Below are 19,790 nucleotides of genomic sequence, written 5' to 3'. Positions count from 1 at the left end.
AAGTGGCCCAGTTTTATTAGTGGGCAAAAGGAAGTGAGCAGTGAGATGCCTCCCTGCACAGAGCTGGATGGTGGACACGTGTGCTTAGGGCAGGAGCCACGTGGGGAAAGGCAGCAGCTAAGGGACCAAATAACTGGACATGGGAGCTCTCTCCCTTTCCCTCCCAAACTTAAGCAGCTAAACTTTTTATCAGCCTCTCAGTTTTGTGACCTGCCTTTACTACATACAGACATTACAGTGATGAGAGGAAAGCAATAGATGTTCTTGCTTCTCAGTGCTTGTGCTCCTGTGGGTATTTCTGAAAGAAAGGTGCAGTCTGGCATGCATAAGGACTATAATCATATATCAGTTTTTCCTCATCCTGTCTTTCCCCAGCCTACCCAAACCACTCAGTAATTTGTGCCCAAGTATGACAGTGTTTGCTAAGAGGGTGTCCTAATGCCTCTCTTGAACTGGGAGTGCAATTTAAAAGCATCACAGTGGTGTACTTACTGGACTTACTTGTAAGCTAAAATTAAACAGTAGTGAGAATGTCTGGTGGTGTGAATCTTAAATGCAAGTGAAACTGCCTTCTTTCTCAGGTTTTCATACCTTCAAAACAAATTTTATCCTTGCTAGTCTCTGTGCAACAAGTAAATGGAGTGTGAGAGACAGCGGTGGGAGCAGGCTACAGGCATCCTATGGTACTGCTGCCTTTGAGCTATTTTAAGTTTCAGAGTGTCAACTAACAGAAGGACATGTCACTGCTGCCTGCTTATATGAACCATCATACTGAACTAGATTAGTCTTAACATTTCTGTACATCACTTACCCATTTAGCAATTGGACATCCTTGAGAACTTTTGCCTTCTTTCCCAGTGTAGACAACCCTCTCAATCCTTATAGCTTTACCCTTCTGTCCAAATCTTAAACAAACAAAAATATGTACAATAAGCAGATTAATTTGGTTCTGCATGAACACTGAAAAGATGGAGCACGTTTGCCAGTCTTATCTTAAAAAATAAACACTATGAATTAGAGGGAGGGATGGGCAATGCAGTTTATCTTGCTGATTCTACTATAGTGGTGGATTGATATGTTAAGAGAGGCAAATGTCTCTAATACATCACGGATGAGTAAAAGTTATCCATATCACATTAATATTCCCAAACCTTTTAACTGTTTCTGTAGAGAACTTGTTATAGATGACATTTTGAAAAGTGGACTTGAAGTCTCTCTATTTTGGGGAGGAATTTTATATTTTTCTTTCATTTCTGGGTTAAACTTAAAGTTATTACTCTGAAATGTATATAATTAAGTTGTCATGGAACAGCTGGCATGCAGTAGTCTATTAATTTTCTGTGCTTGTTTCTGGCTTAGATACAGTGTGAATCAGTTAAGTCATGATTAATTTGCATCATATCTATTTCCTTTACTTTATTATCTGCTCATAAATTGTTACTTATTGACTTCTGCCTGACTTCTATACTGAATTAGGATGACAAGATGCCCTCAAATGATGCTGTCTGTCTGTGTCTTTTTGCGACCAAGGAGGGCAAGCTCAGCTCTTGCTGAAGCATTTAATCAAGGTGATTATGCCATCAAGGTAGAATCTAGCCCCACATACAAGTAGTGCTGTTACTGAGAGCAAATGGGGATCCACTTTCCATGTCGTCTGATGGACCAGGTGGAAATGTGCGGCAAATGCTAAGGGAAGCAAATCTTGAATCAATAAAAAAGCATCAGACCTGTTAAGCCATTTCCAGGTGTGTTTTCTGGCCAGGCCTCTCACTGGGCTGCTGCAGCTAGGGTGTGCCCACCTGCTGAGCCCTAGAGCACACCACGTCTCTGGTGAAGCCGCGCGTTAGAAACCTCAGTGTCTGCAACGTTACAGATCCAGCTACCATGTTGACTTGGCTGCATTTCGGGGACTGGGCAAATTGTGCTTCCATCACCCGTTTCTTGAATTCTGCCACTCTCATTGGCGTTACTTTTTTTTTCTTTTAAAATAACCAAGTGTGAGGACTAAATCACAGTCTCCTTGTTCTTTGCCTGTTACCTATAGAGCAATCAAGATAGTTCCTTCCTGTTATGCAGCCATTTAATGATGCCTTGAGAACTTTTGACCTTTCATCCCTCTTGTTTTTGTACTAAAATCTTGGGGACATATTTAAGAGCAAATATTTGTATTTAAACTTCTGTCCTGTAAAGGAAATGATTTTAGATATGATCTCATTGTGAAATTTCAGTGTCACAGGAAATTATACAAGTAAAATCACTTGTACTACACATGTTCTGCAGGCAACTGTTAGGTCACTTTTTCCTACTTAGGCTTGGATGTTAGTAGACATTTGTTTCTTTAATTAACTACATTAAAAAAAAATTAAATCTTAACTTTTTATATTAATTTGCTAATCTGGATTGCAGGACAACTGTGCGGATGCTGCTATAGAAATATGTTGTACATTGCACACTGGAAATGAAATGGACTTTGTCTCAAATCTTTTCAACTGTCACAAAGGAATTTGTGCCTGATGTTTGTCATGCTTGCTTTCAGGGCAAAGCTGATTGGCTTTAAAACCGGAGCAAAACTCACTGAGCATGAAGTAGGGACTGGGAGAAGGAAGAGGTAAAATATATGTATCCACCATGGATTCTGCACAAAATTTGTTATGGTATAGCTAAAATATTAACTGCAAGTCTAAGTCTAAATCCAAATCCTGCTTTGTCTGGCAGTGCTGCTACCTTAAAAGTCAATGCATATTCATGGAAAGCCAGTTTAAAAGTGCTTCAGTTGTGCTTAGTGTCACCAACTGCACACATGTGCTTGAGAGTATCTTTATAGTTAAGTGGTTTTTTTTTACTTAGGGCTACAAAATTAACTAACGAGGAGGAGTTCCGGAGTTCTTCAGTCAGGGAATTGCTCAGTGCATACCATATGAACAGTTGAAAACTAGCCATTGTTCAAGTGGCTGCTGCTATACTCTGCTGAACCTGGCTGAGTAGATGCATGTTATCTATAATCTCTCAGGATTTCCTTCTGCCAACATGAAATGAAATTAAATGCAAAAAAAAAAAACAAAAAAAGAAAAAAGATGACGTCAATATTAAGGATGAAAAATTACATTCCAAGGTAAAGAAATGAAAAAAGTTTCATCTCTAATAATTGACATCATGACATGACCTTCCTCCTTTATTTACTATTTGTAAATACTATGAGTCAATGAGAGCTCTGGAGATAAATTGTAAGAAGCTTCTCAGGAGGGTCAGTGTTTACTCCCCCTTTGCAGGAAGCAGCTGATTTATGTAGCTTACATACATTTGAGCTCCTCACAAAGCTGAAAACAAGTATTGGGGCAAGCCCTGCACAGGACTCACAGGGAAGGAGGTGCTAAGAAAGAGAAAGGACCTTAGGACTTAGAGGTAATCTGAAGGGTTTAATATGCCCTAAGTGGCCCATGGTCATGCAGTGATGAGTACAAGCTAACAGACCTTGCTAAGAAACAGCACTCCTTACCTCAGACACAGCACTGTAATAATGCCCATTTGCTTTTGATTCTGCAACTACCTGGAGCTGCTTTGCAGTTCTGGACTCCAGATTTTTAAGGTATTAACAAACCAAATTCCCATCTGTCTCTGACTTACTGGGGAGCTTTTTGTTTGCTTGTTTGTTCAGAGGGAACTGAATTCCCAGTTACCTCTAAAAATCCGGTCAGTAATGCCTATGCACGCCAAAAGCTACAAGTAATGCAGAATTCACAGTGCAGAAGTCACTTTTGTGACAATTTTAAATTTAAATACCTTAGAAAGGCTGGTGGGTTTTGCACTTACACATATTTTTAAATAGCACTGATCATGTCACCATTCTGTGCCATTCGAAATTCCTGGTTTGGTTGGCTTTGATGTAATGAATATATATCATGGGATGCAACATGATACAGGGATTGTCAACAATCAAGATAAGGCTGGGTTTGTGCAATACGCCGAGGAAGGGAGATGTTTTTTCACAAAACTAATTATTGATTCTTGGGCTGAAATCCTATCCAACAACTTTGTGGCACTCCTCTGGACGTGACCGAGTTAGATTTAGCCCTTTAGGGTTGTACTATACACTTAGTAATTTGGGAGGGGGGAGCTAATTTTGGAGTTTGGTATTCTGCTCTTCATCTTCCTTCTACCTAGCATACTCCTACCCAGAGGGAACACCAGGTCCATGCCTGCTTTTGCAGCCATTGCCAACCATCTTGCTTGGCAGGCTGGTGAATACTTGTTCCTGCTTGGGTTTGCTGGCATCTGTCTCAAAGTGTGCAGCCTGTGCCAGGCAGCAGACTATTAGCCCTGTCAAATATTGTGACTCTCTGGTGAATAGCACAGTGCGTAATGTTGGCAACACTGGAGTAGCTAAGCCTACAAGTAATTACTTGATTTGCAATTGTTTATTTCTTTATGTGCAAAAGCTGGAAAAATTCTGACATCCACAAAAGGATAAATGTTAATCTGCCCTGTGCCTTTGTACTAATTACCTTTCTTCCATGATTTCTCTAATAGCTGCCACATTAGGACCGGCTCCTAGATGGGTATAGAAAGGACCTTCATCTTTTTCAATAATTTGCTCTGTTTAAAACAAAATAAAGGTTATTACTTCGAAGCTTAATTCTTTAATGTAAAAAGTCATATTGCAAAGGTTACATCTAGCTTGTTAGAATACTGCTGTATGGGTCTGGGGTCAGAGTTTTCGAACACTTATGTCTAAAGCATGCCCACGCAATTTGTACGAAACATGCAAAGCACGTGGCTAATCCTGTAAATAGCTGTGATACAGACTGTGTGCCTTTTGCTAGCACAAACAGTTGTTTCACAGCTCAGGCTCTACACTGAAATTCAAAAGGCATTTTCCTGTTATCACCGAACAATTGTTTCTCCTTCTCCCACTTCCTCCTCTCCCAGTATCTAGGAGGATAAATGGGATAACAACAGTAAATACTGACGTTAGTGAGCTGTAGAGTACTTGTTTTTCAGCAGACATGTTACAGTGTAGGAACCTACAGCTTGAGAAGGTGGCCAGTAATGTTACATACAGAATTTCTACTACCCACAGACTCTGTGAAATGAAAAAAAAGCAAGTTTGCTGAAAGAAATCCTGCACAAGGCTTAGTCAAAATGCTTGTATGCTAAGAATGTGGCCTCAGTTTTCTGTGTGTAGGTAGGACCATGTCGGCATTCACAATATATGCTATATGTTTGGTTTGATACTAGGAGGCAGGCTCCAGCAGTGAGAAAGAACCTGCTTGGGTTCAGGAGATGGTGGAGCTGTGCTGACTTGTCTGAGGGCTGACTTTATGCTTTCTGCCATGCTGACTCCAAAGGCTGGATGAGGTGATGCTGCTCTTGACGTACAGCCTCCAGATTATCAAGGCGTGCTATAAACCTGAACGTGTCAATGGGGGAATGGCTTAATTTAATCTTCCTAAGGACAAGTATTGGTAGGAAAGAGCAATAAACCTTGTCGATTACACTGTGGCACTGGGTTCTTCAAAGAGGACAGGAACTAAGTTTCATGCTCCTTTACTTCCTAGGGGGTCTGCTAAGACTGAAGAATTAAAATGCAAGTGGAGAATAAGCTCTTTTGCTTAGTTAGCGGTCGCAGTACTGGCTGAAAAAATAGTGAGAATAATGAAATGATTGCCAGAAAAACTTGTGCCAACTACATTGAAGAAACTGTCTCAAGAAAAAAAAACCCAAACAACTTCAGTGTTTTCAAAAAACCTACATTTTGTAGGTTGTTTCTTATAAAACAACAAGGCACAGCAAGGAACTGTCTTCCAGTTTTCTTCCTAGGAGCTTTGGAAACCCACTACCTCCTCTTTTTGTTTCCATGAATCAACTTTGAGACATAGCCCCATGCATTCGAAAAGGCAAAAAGGTCCATTTTGCAGTTTTGGAGAAACATTGGTTCAACTTTCCTCTTTTACAGATGGTGTGAAATCCCAGTAAGTGAAACTATAACAAGGATTCTTATTTTATTCCAACATTCCCCCCCCTCCCCCATTTTTGGTGCTGAACCTTTTGTCTCAGCCTGAATCCAGTAGAGTCTGAAAATGCCTGTTAGACCTGGCCATGTACAGTGTCAGTGCTGTGTGGAAACTCAGGCTACGAGGCCATGCCTGTCACTCTGCTTTGCTTCCCTCTGCTCTATTCTTCCAGCTTTTGGAGATCAGGTATGCCATGAAGAAACACTGAAGGTCCCCCTCACTGCTTTTTTGGTGCCGCTTGTGTAGCTTCTCTAAGAAACTGCCGATCTCTTTAGCCTTGCAGGAGACAAGTGTGTGAAAGGGAGGATAAACTCTTGCAACAAGTAAGGAATAGTCTATCATTCCTTCTTTACTGAGGGAAACTTTAGCAATTTCATGTTAGAGCAAAAAAGGGCATAAGGATCTCAAGTTTTGGACCCAGGACATATTTTATAAATGCTATATCTAACCTTGATGAATAAATTAGATTATAAAGTTATGACCTACTTTTTATCAGCATGTTGTCATTACATGTCTGCTGCTCAAGGAGAATGGATGTGAGGGAATACATTACTGGCCATAAGCTTTCTGACTGAAAAAGCAAATAGGTAATTCCTTTATGAAATATTGAGAAAGGGCCTGTGTGTAGGGTTGGATAAGTGGAGTAGGCATAAGTGTATAAAATTGTAATTTTGTAAGTCTTTACTAATTACTGTTCTAAAAAAAACAACCCAAAAAATCTTCCAACACAAACATCCAACTAACCCCGCAATCCCAACTTGAAGGCTCATTTCCTTCCTGTGAACTAGTACGGTTTTAGTACATCCCAGCACTTACCAACACAGCTGCAAGATGGGAAATCATACTGGGTTTTGGCAGGTGTGTCCAATAAATTTTTTACAGGAGTATCCAATAACTTGGAAGGTGAGTCTAAAAAATTATTGAGAACAGTTCCAGCTGTTCTTTTGGTCGGGGTTTTTTCAGCAGACGAGTTTGCTTGCTGATCTAAGATTGGGGTCTGAGTGTCAAAATCTGCAGCACTGGTATTTCTTGATAGGATGGTAATAGGGCCTGCTGTTTCAACCTTCACATGTTTAGGTGATTTGATAGTAAAAGTCTTGTGATCAAACAGTGATTTGACCTGTATCTGTTTTAGCTGCTGTTCCATTGTCTCGATGATGCTCTTTTGTTGCATGTTCTCACAGCCAAAGTGCTGATTCTCTTGTTTAATTGTTTTTTTCCACATTTTGTTTTCCAGCTGTCCAGCTGATGGACGCATGCAGACATTAGACTTTGTGCCAGCCTCAATTTTTATAGGCTTGCGTGCTGCATTGGGACCAATCTCGGTTTTGGGTTGCTGGTATGCTTGTTGCTCCTGTTTTTGCAAGAGATGCCACCTTAGAGCAGCGTGCTTTTGAAAATCCTTAGGGGTTTGGGACTGCAAATGACAGCCTCTCTGGTCTTGTGAGTGTGGGGCAGTTTGCTGGCTGTGTGGTAAGTACCGCTGAGGAATCTGCGTAGCTTGTTGGCTCGGGAGATCTTGGTTCAGACTACCACCATAGCATTGTGTTTGCTGGAGTGGTGGTAGCTGTATAACTGAAGTTTGTTGTGTCTGTTGCTCTTGTTCTTGAAAAGAGTGATTCACATCTTGCTTTGCGGTCAAGTTATTTGAAAAATACTGCACATGTTGCAAGTCCTGCATTTTGTTGGCTCCAAAGCATTCAATATTTGTGGCATTTTCTTTCTTCTCAGAAATCAAGTGCATGTTGTTTGGGCAGGGATGCTGCAGACTAGCATTTGCTTTCTGAGTGTAAAGGGGAGCTTTGTTGTTCATGTTCTGTACCTGCTCTAGGCCTAACTGAGGGTTATGCAGTGGGAATGCTGTTGATTTCATGTACTTATTCCCAGTTTGAAAACATTCTTCTACTTTAAGCTGATTGAAGGATGTCCTGTCTAGCGACTGCTCAGCATTGCTTTGGGAGTGGGAAATGGTTTGGGGCAGGTCTTTATTTTTCATCTGCAGAGCCTGTTGCTGGTTTGGGGTTAGCTGCGGACTGCACGGCAGTTGCACCTGCTGTGCCTGGTTTTGAAGCATCTGTTGCAAAATGTGTGAATGCAAGAATTGGTTGTTTTCCCCTGGCTGGAGATTCAAGTGCTGCTGTTTCAAGGGGGCCCCTAAAGGCTGTTCGGCTTGTTGTTCTGGTCTTTGCTGGAACTGGAGCTGCTGCGGAGGGTGTTGCTGCACTTGGGACTTGAGTAGGGAATCCATCTTCGTGAGCTGTGGCTGCGGTGAGTGTTTCTGGAACGGCAGCTGCTTGTCAGCTGTGGGATGCGGCTGCAGCTGGGAGGTCTCACTTTTGTACAATGGCGGAATTTGTGCCTGTTGCATTATCTTCTGGCTCTGGGGCTGTCCTGAAGGCCCCTTTAATGCATCAGGACTTCCAGCATACTGTTTCGTGTAGGCTGTTTCAGCTGTGTTTACCTGGAACTGAAGAATTGATCGCAATAATGCTTCGCTGGGCTTTTGGGAAGGCTGTCCCTGGCGGAACTGGGTGGAAACCAGTTCTATCCAGGCTGGTTTTGAATAATATTGAGCCTGTTGCACAGGCTCTTTCACTTGGTCCTTTTCTTTGTCCGGAGGAATCTCAGGTTCTCTCTGTCCTGGGAAATGCTGATAGTGTTGCTGCAACTCACCCTCACTTCCGCACACTTGCAGGTTTTGGAGGGGGGGCTCCGACGCCGGCGTCATTTCTTCTGGGTGCTGCTGAATTGAGGCGGCCACAGCAGCTTGCGGGTTGCTTTCACTGACATCTTGTTGTGATGTTCGTGCCTGCTGCGGAAGTCTCTGCTGAGGGTGAAGCTGTTGTTGGCTGAGGCTGGGACTTTCTGACATTGGTCCCTGCTGTTGCCCTTCATTCTTTATCTCCCCAGGAAGAGCTTCATCACATCTGTTGTCATAGGAATGATGTCCTTCTCGCACCACAACGGACAGTGCACTGCTCTTTTCTGGAGCAGGAGGAGTGGAGGAATCTTTGTAAAACGTTGAGTTCTGTTTAAAGAAAGCACCATTTTTTTCTGCTTGCTCAGAAAACCTTTCCAGAGCGGCGCTCTGAGCTTGCAGGTTACTGCTGGAACTTAGAGAGAGGTCTTGGTTGGGAACCTGCCCTATGCTTCCATGAACAGTACTGTTTCCTATGGGTAACTGGTGTGGATCATAGCCTGGAATCTGTTGCTGTAGCTGTAGTTCTGGTTTCTGAAGCGAACAGCTACCTGGCAATACAGGTGGTTTACTGGAGTCTTCTGTGTTGTAGACCTCAGTAACCACTACAGCTGGCACTTGAGGCAGCTCAGAGTTTGAGGTCTGTGGGGAAGTGATCTGCCCTGAGGTATGGGATGAATGCGTTGTCTCATAGGACAACTCATTAGTAGCCTGACCGGTAATGGCATTGATATGAGATGTGTTCTTCTGCATTGCTATGGAAACATGTTCTGGATAATATTGAGACAGTGTTTTCTCCAGGAGTTCACCACGCATGCTTTCCATGGAAGAGGCAGAAACTGTAGCACCATTAGGCATTGGCACTGCCTTGTTCTTAAGTAGTAAGACAATGTCCCCGTTGTGGCAACGAACATTCTCCTGCTCCTGCTTATCCTGAATCAGGAGGTCATGAGGGTTTTCTGAACCACCACTGTTGTATCTTGTAGACTGTATCAAATCTGAAGCTTCATTTTCTTGTCCTGTAAAACTCTCGGGTTTCTTCTCACTGTAACAATTGGAGATGCTTGGTTTTTCATTATTATTCTCTGGCTCAGCTTTTTCTCCATTTACCTCTTTGTCTTGTTTCACTTTCTTGTTTTCATGAAGTCCATACAGAGAGGGCTCACTAAAAGTGCGTTTTATCCCACCATTTTGCATATATTTGGAATATACTTTCTTTTCTTGTAAAAGGTCGGGGCTAACGCGGTTGTTTGGACTTCCCTTCAGGTAGGGCACTCCATAGTTGCTTTTAATGAATAGCCGCTTGTGGTCTCCATTTACTTCAACTTCAGGCCTCTCTGTTGCTGGACTTCCATTCTGTAGCTTCACTGCAGAAGGCTCTGTCTGGCAAATGTGAGAAGATTGCGGTATTAGAAATGGACTCAATCTATTGCCGTCAACATGGTTGGTTCTGTCCTGTTCCATCTGGCCTGCTCCGGGGCCATCCACAAGGCTACCCTCCGAACGTATCTGGAAGAGAAAAGAAATGGGAGAGAATCCAAGTAAATTTTAGTTTCCCTTGACGGACAGCCAATTACCGACAATTCCTGCAGCATTCAAGCACCCATTGTCCTGACCAACTCCCACACACATGAGCTTGCAGGGATACCTGAGGGGTGTTTCACTACCATACCACATTTTGCAGCCCCATGTCTCCCTTTTTCTTGAAGGTTTGTTCTTCAAGATGAAAAGAGAGTGAAAATAGAGTGGTACCTTACCCCCATTTAACACACAAGCAGATATTTTACCAAAAAAATCTCTCCTAATGGTGCCAACAATATTCTCTGCTTTTGAATGATTTGCATGGACTCCTCTGGCATCACTTCTTCTCCTTGGTAAGGCAGAAAGTCATGCCAAAACCATGGTTCCCAGACTTGGTGCTAATCCCATTATTTGATTAAGTGTGCCAAACCCTTTTGTGTGACTTGAAGGATTATTGCCACCAAGCTTGCCAATCAGAGGGGAAAAGCTCCTTTTTTCCTGTCTTCAGTTGCCTGACAAGGTCTTTTAAAACTGTCATTCCTAAAGACCACGCAAGTGGCACAATACACAAGTGAGACAAAGCCACACTTGATTGCTGTCCATAGGAACTCTTACAGTTCATCAGCACCTTGGTAATGTTGACAGAAACAAATCAAGAGATTTCTGAAAGTTTTGATGGAAGTGGTATTTTTTCAGGTATTAATATCCTTTCAAATTTACATATAGACATCATGCATGGCTTAAACTATGCATCTGGGTTTTGAACTGAGCACCACAGCTGTGGAGCTGGGAATTTTTTTCTTCTTTGTTTGGATGGAAAATCCCGTTTTCTCATATACTTTTTGTATTTTATTTATAAAATGTTTTTCATTGGATGAAAGTACTGACAATGTGCAGTGAACAAATTCCATATAATGACAAGCTAATCCTGTTCACATGGATCTTCCCAGGATTCACAATCCCAGTTAACATAGATAAAGCCCTGGTTTGACTCTGCTTGTAATTCATTCTTTGTTTGCTTTATAGTTCTCAACCAGTCACAAATGACAGAAGACAGACTGACAGAGGGTCTTACAGATGTGAGATTGCACAGAGAAAATTTGGACTCATCCATGTCTTTGTCCTGAAGCTTTTATTTTTAGTTTGCATAAAGGGGAATCTGAAGGGTTGTCCATCGCCAGGTCATCCTTGGTTGGACTGCAAAGTCAGGAGAAGCACTACACATGGCTGGTATTACCACTACATAGGAAGAACTATTATACTGAAAAATTTCTCCCATCATGGTTGCTCTGCTTATGTATTTATCCTACAGGAATCTTTTTTTTTTTTTTAAATGGTAAGGAACATCTAATTTATACATTTTTCAGTGCAGTATTGCCTTACTCAGTTGAGTAATATGATTCTAAAATGCTTTTAAAAGTAATATTAATTCATGAGATTCATTACATCCAGCAAGAATCCCCTCTGCTTGCAGCTCTGATTTCAGTATCAGGACAATTCAAACCTATATTTTGACTGGCAAGCACTTATATGATGACTTGTATCCACTCCTTCCTTATCCCAAACTTGGTTTTAGATTTACTTTTGACCTCCTTAAGTTTTTTCTTTTCTTTCTGTACTCAATTTATGTTTTGTATGATAGAAGTAGAGAAGTTCTCTCTGCAAGTAACAGTACTTAAAAAAAGAGGTTTTGAAGGCAAAGCTAAGAATAGGGAGATGGAAAAGAACATTTGTCCATCTTCCCTATTTTCTTGGCAAGGTAAGGTAGGCTTCTTTCCTTCTAGATATATTTCAGTATATTTCCCAACCTAGCTTTAAAGTACCTCAAGACATGAGCCTTTGCAGCTTTCCCAGGGAGACGATATTCCACACTTAACAGAAAGCGGCATGAAAAGAATTCCTCTGGTGTGTCATTCTAGGCCGGGTGGTGGAATGATGCTCCAAGAGTGTCTCAAAAATTAAATGTCAGCCTAATTTGGAAGCCATTCTTTGCCTTCACACCTTTCATACCTAGAAATCGCAGCTGAACCACAACTCAGACATGAGTGTGTGGGCTGCTGTATTTCGCAAGTATGAAATGAAATAAAAGGCACCGTAGTAATTAATACTGTGCTGTCAAGCTGCTTCTAAAATATTTATTTCTTTAAAGAAAGTTTTAGTCTGTGTGATTGAGCTGTGAGAAACTTCCTCTGGCCATCAAAGTCTGCCTTGCTGCTTGTGTTCTGGTGTACCGTGTGGGTTGCAAATAAATTCCTTCTGAGAGTTCCCAGACAATCTTTCTTCTCAACTCCCTACTGATAGGTAAAAACACCTTTTTGTTTAGAATTGCGGGCTGCCTGACTTCTCTAAACTTGGCTTGCAAACCCCTCAAAGGAGCATATCCGTGCTTCAGAAAAGAGTCATGGGTTCATGCCGTCCTCAAAAACTGCAAGTTTATCTTCACTGTGTGACATAGGTTATTATTCATGGTATTCTCAAAGACTTCATGGTATGAGTCAACCAGTTCCCCCAAATTCTGATCACCTCCAGTGTAAAAGCCACTGGTGTTACACATTGCAAAGGACATGGAAATAATCTGGCTCTCTAAAATACAAAGTTAATTCATCGATTAAAAGTGCCAGATTTGCATTCTTTGAAATGCATCTAGGATGTAGTGCCTTTGTGTTATACTTCTTTCTCTCTCTGTCTACACTCAGTTATTCACAATCCTCAAGTCACACCTGAGAACAAATCTTGCTCAAGCAGCTACAAATCAGAGCAATTATTTGTAATTTAAAACTGGCGAAAGACAAATGGCAGGGATACCTTTATTACTGGTTTTAACTGGGACACCATGAACATATCCTTGATGCTACTACTAAGCAGAGCTGGTTGCACCTTACAAAGTCTCTGCGCTCTTCTTTACAATTGTTGTGGATGAACTGTCTGCCTCTCAAAGTAAATCTACCTTTCCCTAAGTGTAGCAGTTAGCCTTTTTTCTCTTTCCCATAACTGTATTTTATCCAGACTGTTTAGAAGCTCTACATATTTTTCTTCAGCTATAATTCATTAGAAATTCAAGTCACATCAGCAGCATCTGTGAAACAATTACTGCATCTAGGACTGACTCTGCAGTCTAATCCATCATAATTATGACTGGCCTCTTTGAAGATGCCATGATGCGTGACTTAAATATAGCACATTACTGTGCAAATGGATCAGCATCTCATCCCACCAATATGCATTCAAGTTATAATTCAGTCCACCACCATTTGACTTTTTCAGATGCAATCAATGTATGTACATTTATTTCTTGCCACATATGGGGCACAAATTGGAAATCAGGTACTGAAAGAGTTTTTGAGATTTTTTTTGTTTGTTTGTTTTATGGGCAAGTTTGGCATATTCTTGCCACCTCTATCAATACGGGAATACCAAAAGACTGTGGAAGGTGTTGTTATGAGTGCGACAAACATTTCCGCGGCAACAGAAGTACTCTTTAATTATGTCATTTTCTTTCACGGAAAATCTTTCTTTACTTTTAGCCAGTTCTGGAGGGTCATACCTTATTTTATATAGCACCCGTAGCTGGGGAGTTTGTGAATGAAGAGCAGCTCAGATGAATGAATGGACAAATACACCCACTGCAGGGGAGTACAATCTTCTGCAAAGCTGGGCAAGATTCCCAGTACAAAAAGTAGGTGGGAGGATGCTGTGTTAGAGTACTCCTGGCCCTAAAAGGACCAAAAGGTGGGATGTCAGATGGGTTGTTTCCCCTTCTGGGGTTAGCTGGGATAGAAATATATCTCCTCAGAGGTTTTTCTCCCCGCCAGAAATATACCTCCTCAGATCATGACCTCAGCTGACTTGTGCTCAAGCGATTATAAGCATGAGACTCAAGAAAGCAGAAGTCAGATACTCAGGAACTTGTTGATGGCTCACACAGCCTCCATCCTGCTGGCACCCTTCTGCCACCGCCAGATGACACAGAGGTCTAAATTGCTCCCAGACAAGAAACCCCTGTAGTACTTTCTAGACAGGTGAATTTACCTATATGTCTTGCCAAACTCCAGTTTGGTAAGTTGTACTTTCTGCTTACACTCTCCTGCTCCTATCACCTGGGTACAGTAGTTGGCTTCACTTCTGGCTTAATTTGCTGTGTATTATTATGTGCTGTTGTGCAGTTACTTCTCTACTCTGAAGCTTATGCTGCTGGCAAAGTGGCCTAAATCCTGAACTTCCAACAAGTGAAAAAGCTCCTGAAGTGAAGGGTTTTTTCTTTTTTCCTATTTCAAGAATGAATGAAAATTTGAGAAAAGGCATGAGTAGGCTTATTCCTAAGTAAGGACACTCATACATGGCATTATCAGAAAGCTCAATTTCTGCACTAAAACCTTAAATGTTCTGGACCTGCATACATGCAAAATTGTTTCTGATTAACTCTGTATCAAAGTTTTCTCTTTTTTAACTTTGGAACAAGACATGTAAGCAATTATAATGATGCTCAACACTGTGATTCATAGCTGTGTGGTTATCATGGGATGTCATTTTACTGTGGCCTATCTAAGTAGCAGTTGTTTCAGCTGTGCCTTGGGTTAACACCTGTAAGCAAGCTGCAAATGCCACTAGAGGAGAAAAGATGTGCAGTTAACTCAGATGGCTAATGGGCGATGTAACACATCAAAGCTCCTTATTAGTGAGACATTTCCATTATTGCTGGGATAAAATGTTGCACACATGAAAACTGTGGTATAGTTTAAGGATTTCCTATATGTTTTGCACTTAAGGTGCACTGTGTTTATACCCTGAGAAACCAAACAAGCTTCCACATGGAAACTAATGGGAGAGGCAAGACCAGGACTACGCCTGCCCAGACTCTGGGTGGTTTGCCATTCATGGAACAGCTTCTTCCCAAGCCAGGGTTGCTGGTAGTTTGTAATAAATACAATACCATCAGAAATCAAACCCTGTGTGGGCCTGTTGTTTAAATATGGGTTTAACATGTTTTTCTGAAGCCAAGGCACCCATGAGAGAGAATTTTAACCCTGTTGTCCAAAGAAGATTTGAAAGAGAGACTGCATTCATGCCCAACATGAACTGAGGCTCTGAACCCCACAACAAGCCCTAAGGATTTGCTCTGCTATCTACCAGCATCACTGCTGCCCTGATGCAACTGTGGTAGCTGAGGAAAACACAGTGAAACTTCAAGGCAGATGTAAAGGAGGCCCCAGAAGGACAAGGACACTCTGTTGTTAGCTGGGCTCTACGGCTTACAATGGGGTCCTTTTGCACAGCATTCAGCTGTCTCTTCATTTGGATAGTATATTTATTCAGTGCATTAGCAATGCTTTGGAAAAAACTCACGTAAGGATGCCGTGCCTTCTCTGTCCCTTGAAATTTTTAAGTTAAGGCTATATTTCTTTCAAAAATATAGGTATTGCTTTCTCATTGTAGCTTTAAATAGTAGTTAAGGGTTAATCTAGAAACTACTGGATGAGACTCTGTGACTGTGTTCTGCAGGAGGTCATATTACATGAATATAATTGTCTTTGGCATTTAGATCTACGAATAATCTGTGTCAAACAAAAGAAAATGTGGGATGGCTAAATTTTGTTACCTAATTTATAGCTAATTTATCCTTAATTTACAGGGAGAATGGTGACTAGCGAATATAGATATAAGCAGACATAAGGGAATGAAGAGCATGGGATTTGTGAAATATGAGGATTAATAATTCATTAAACCTTATCCAAGCCAGAAGCCTCATAATTCATGCATTTTTAAATCAACTAGTGCTAAACCCCCCTCAATTTATTGACACCAGTTCTTGCATTTCAGTGATGCAGTGATCTAATTGCAAAAGCACTTGAATAAGTTTGATTTTTGACCTTAATACAGAGGGCAAGAGAGTAAAGCTAAACTGGTCTGCACAGTGATTTCCCCTTGCTACATTATATAACCATCAACAAGACTGGATACTGCATAGTATCTACCCAGACATGAAAAACTACACTATTTTAACAATTGCATAAAATCAAGGGGAGCGAAAATTAAATGCCTCTACAATATGGGTGGAAAAAACCAATTACGTGAAGGAAATGAATTCAGGAATATAAAATGCGAGTAAATAGTGTCACATCACACAGCTCTCCAGTTCCTATTTTTTTGTGATTTATGTTCTATACAAACTTTGCACCTAATTGTACCATGTAGCACTTCTAACAGAAGAACACAACTTTTCAAGTCACTCGTAATGCCACAATCGTATGACTAGATTAGAAATCTTTCCCAAAAGGTCAAACTTTCAAACCAAGTTGGATTTAAGAGACAAAAGGACCTTCGCCCTGTAACAACCAGAACATTCAAGATGAGGTTGGCACCTATGCTTGTTCTTGCCGGTTGTAAGCTCGTTTCTGTGGTTTAGATTTGGAGTATGGTATTTCCAGGTGGTTTATACCGACAGGCCACTGCATAGAGCTATATTACTTCCCAAGTTAGCCTGTTTGACATTACCTTTGGTGTTGGTATGTTGACATACTTTAAGACAAGTATTGCTCAATTTCTCAAACACCACTTTGGCTATTATACATCTCTCACAAATACAGGGAAGCTGAACTAAAACACCTTTTTGTCTTTGCTGGTTTTGAGAGTCATTGCAGTTGACAATTGTAATAGGAAGGCTGTGGGGATGGGAGTTACAGTGTTTAGCACTGGGGATGCTCAAATAAGTGTGCACTGAGTGAGATGCTTCTATGCCTGGTTATAATGAGAAACTTCTTTTGTGTGCCTGTGAAGTTTGGACAGGCAAAATTGTCTCAAATTGTGACCCACACAGCGTATCATTTGGGTAATCCACCAATGCCTGTGGATTCAACATCGTGAAACATGTTGGGGTAGGAAAACAGAAGCAACTCTCTTTTTTTCTTCATCTCAGCTAGTTACCATGCTAGGTTAGGTGCGTTCAGCAAAGGCTGGCAAGGTAGGGTGGGTGGTGTTATCAGGTGCACAACTGGTGCTTAGACCTGCTTTTGATTTCTGGAGAAATGGTGTAATTTGAGGGATGATTTTCCTCTCAGTACTTCAGCTACCCCATGCGTCAAATGGTAATGACGATACTGGCCGCTGATTAAAATCAGCTATCTGAGAGCAATAGCTAGCTGCTCATGCTATTCTGACTGAGCTCTCTAGTGCAGTGTGCCTCTGTGTGAACACGCCAGAATAAGCAAGCGTTGGTGGCTGAACTGTTCAAGACACACTTGATGTTATCAACCTGCTGTTTAGGGAAGGTTACCAAGAGGTCAGTGTCATCATTATCTTCCAGTTTCTATGATCTTTGTCCATCTGGCTTCAGACCTGGATATAGCACAGATTTCTTGGGTTGATGACTTCCTGACACCGGTTGAAGGTCGGTTATCCATGATGATTTCATCACAGCTGTCGGCAGAGTTAAGTAATTCGCTATTAAGTAGTACATCCTCCTTGAGAACTAGAAGCAGTGGAAGAGATTCTCTTGGCCCTCTTCACCCCATACTATAAAGAAGAAAGGGAGGACCCAAAGGAAGAACCACTGGCAAGCTACAGATTTCAGGGTTTTATCATGTTGGGACAGTAACTTTAGAAAATAGGAACAAAAATGGTCCTGTTTGGCACGTGGATGGAAGAACTGATAGAAGAGAGTAAAATATTGTGGGCTGCAGCGTCCTCAGAAAGCCTATTTACACAGCTCTGTTTTCCATTATCCTTTGAACTCCAAATAGGAAATCCTGTTGGCCGTCCAGTTCTGATGAACACAGAATTTTGGATGAAGTGGTTTTTTTACATTTCTCCAAAAGTTGAAGGTGAGGTTATACTGAGGGGAGAGTGGGGAGAATGCAGAGACAAGGGTTGATGACTCCAAGGATTACTCTGACTGTTGCTCTCACATGCCCAGATGATAAAGCACAGCCTTCAGCCCCTTCACTGGCCTCACTATGGTAGCCTTTACACCCCTATACACATTCCTCCTCCGTTTTTCTCATGCCTCTGCCACACCTAGGCTGGGATGCTGTAGTGAACTCAATTTTCAGCTACTATTCTTGGCCGATGAGAAATGAGAGGCAGCACAGAGACAGCTCCCACGCTACACAGCGTGCGCTGTGCACGCCGGCGTACTGGGGGGCAGGTGCTGGGGATCCCTGCCAGGGGCGGTGAGCCATGAGATAGCCGTGTGTCTGTACGCAAAATGCTGCGTGCCACTGCAGCTTTTGCGTGGTTTCCTACATCCTTCTGGGGATTTACTTCCAGATGGTGAAGTTGGAGGAGTTGAGCCAAAACAAGGGTACTTGCTTTGGAAAGATCTTGTGCTGTTTTAATTGTTGCGTGATTTGATTTAAAAATGTGTTTTTCATGCCCACTTGTGATTTTTTTTTTCTTCCTTCCAGTTTGTGCCTTCCACGACTTACAAACCAAACCAATAGCTCATAAACACCTGGGAAAAATGGGTTTGTCAGGGGCCTGAGGAGGTGAGTGCCCTGTTCCTCTGCTCCAGGTCAGCACCAGCCAGACCTGTGCCAGTCCGCTCCAACCTGTTTTCAAAGGTCTCTAATGATGAGGGTTGCATAATAACCCACAGTTACATGCAGTGCTTCATTAACCTTACTTATTAGAAAGCTTCTACCATTTAAAACATAACCCTAGATCGTCTCTTCCCATCTACCACAGACTCGCAGAGCAGTTTTTTTCTTCTGTGCTATGGGTTCTTTCTCTCCATGTAACTGAAGACTGTTATTAATGCTCCCCTCTTAGACAGAATAAACAACCCAGTTCATGACATCTGATCTCCTCCCTGGGTGGATCTATATCCATACCATTTGTTCCCTGACCAGATGCACGGAGGTCACAAAGCAAATGCAACAGTCTGTTCTTTGGAGACCGTATGCACATACAACATTCTGCTGGATTTTCCATGAGTTCAGATGTTTGATATACAAGCAGCTATACTATCTGCCTAGATAATATTTCAAATACCTGTATGAATTAACTTGGCTTTCTCCCCAGTAACTAAAATCAGTTTTATTCCCTCAGCGCAAGAGGGACTGAATAAATCGCATTGAAATCAACAGAACAGGCTCATTACTTCTAGCAGAGCTTTATAGAGGAGGTTGTTTCCTTAAAACCTGACTTCAGTATGTTTAAGTCTGTAAGCTACTGGCACAAACATCTCTTCTGACTTCCACTGTTGCTGAGGCACCACAGAAGATAAGAATCTAATGCATTTTTAGAGGTCTATTAGAAGATGCTCCCTAGAGCTACGGTTGCCATTCAGCTTCTTTCTGCATTCGTGTGTGGTCTTCAGGAGCAGTTTTCATGTGGGTTATTGCAATCTACATGCAACAATGGCATGGATTATCGTACTGAAATCTACGTCTGAGAAAATAGTTACAACTGACTCTCCAGATGTACAAGAGATGAAAGACAAGGTGGTTTTGATGACCAGAGCCAGCTGACGACCTAAGAGCAGTCGAGATCTAACCTTGATAAAAGCACAACTCTGGGAGACAAACAAAAAGTGGGAGCCGGCACTGCCTTGCCACAGTTCTGAG

General features: G+C 41.7%; 1 protein-coding gene across 1 annotated transcript in view; it reads right to left on the bottom strand.

Annotated features, from left to right (window-relative positions):
- Positions 1-19,790, bottom strand: part of TET2 (tet methylcytosine dioxygenase 2) — a 75,220-nt gene that overhangs the window by 14,977 nt on the left and 40,453 nt on the right. The window contains exons 2-4 of the mRNA XM_075032306.1: positions 6,828-10,218; positions 4,503-4,593; positions 812-905 (exon numbers count right to left, since the gene is read on the bottom strand). Coding sequence (XP_074888407.1) covers positions 812-905; positions 4,503-4,593; positions 6,828-10,218 — 3,576 coding nt within the window. The remainder of the gene's footprint in view (positions 1-811; positions 906-4,502; positions 4,594-6,827; positions 10,219-19,790) is intronic.

This window comes from Buteo buteo, chromosome 1 (genome assembly GCF_964188355.1).
Source record: "Buteo buteo chromosome 1, bButBut1.hap1.1, whole genome shotgun sequence".
NCBI classification, from domain to species: Eukaryota; Metazoa; Chordata; class Aves; order Accipitriformes; family Accipitridae; genus Buteo; species Buteo buteo.
Note: the sequence above shows the minus strand (reverse complement) of the source record. Positions and strands in the feature narration are given on the sequence as shown.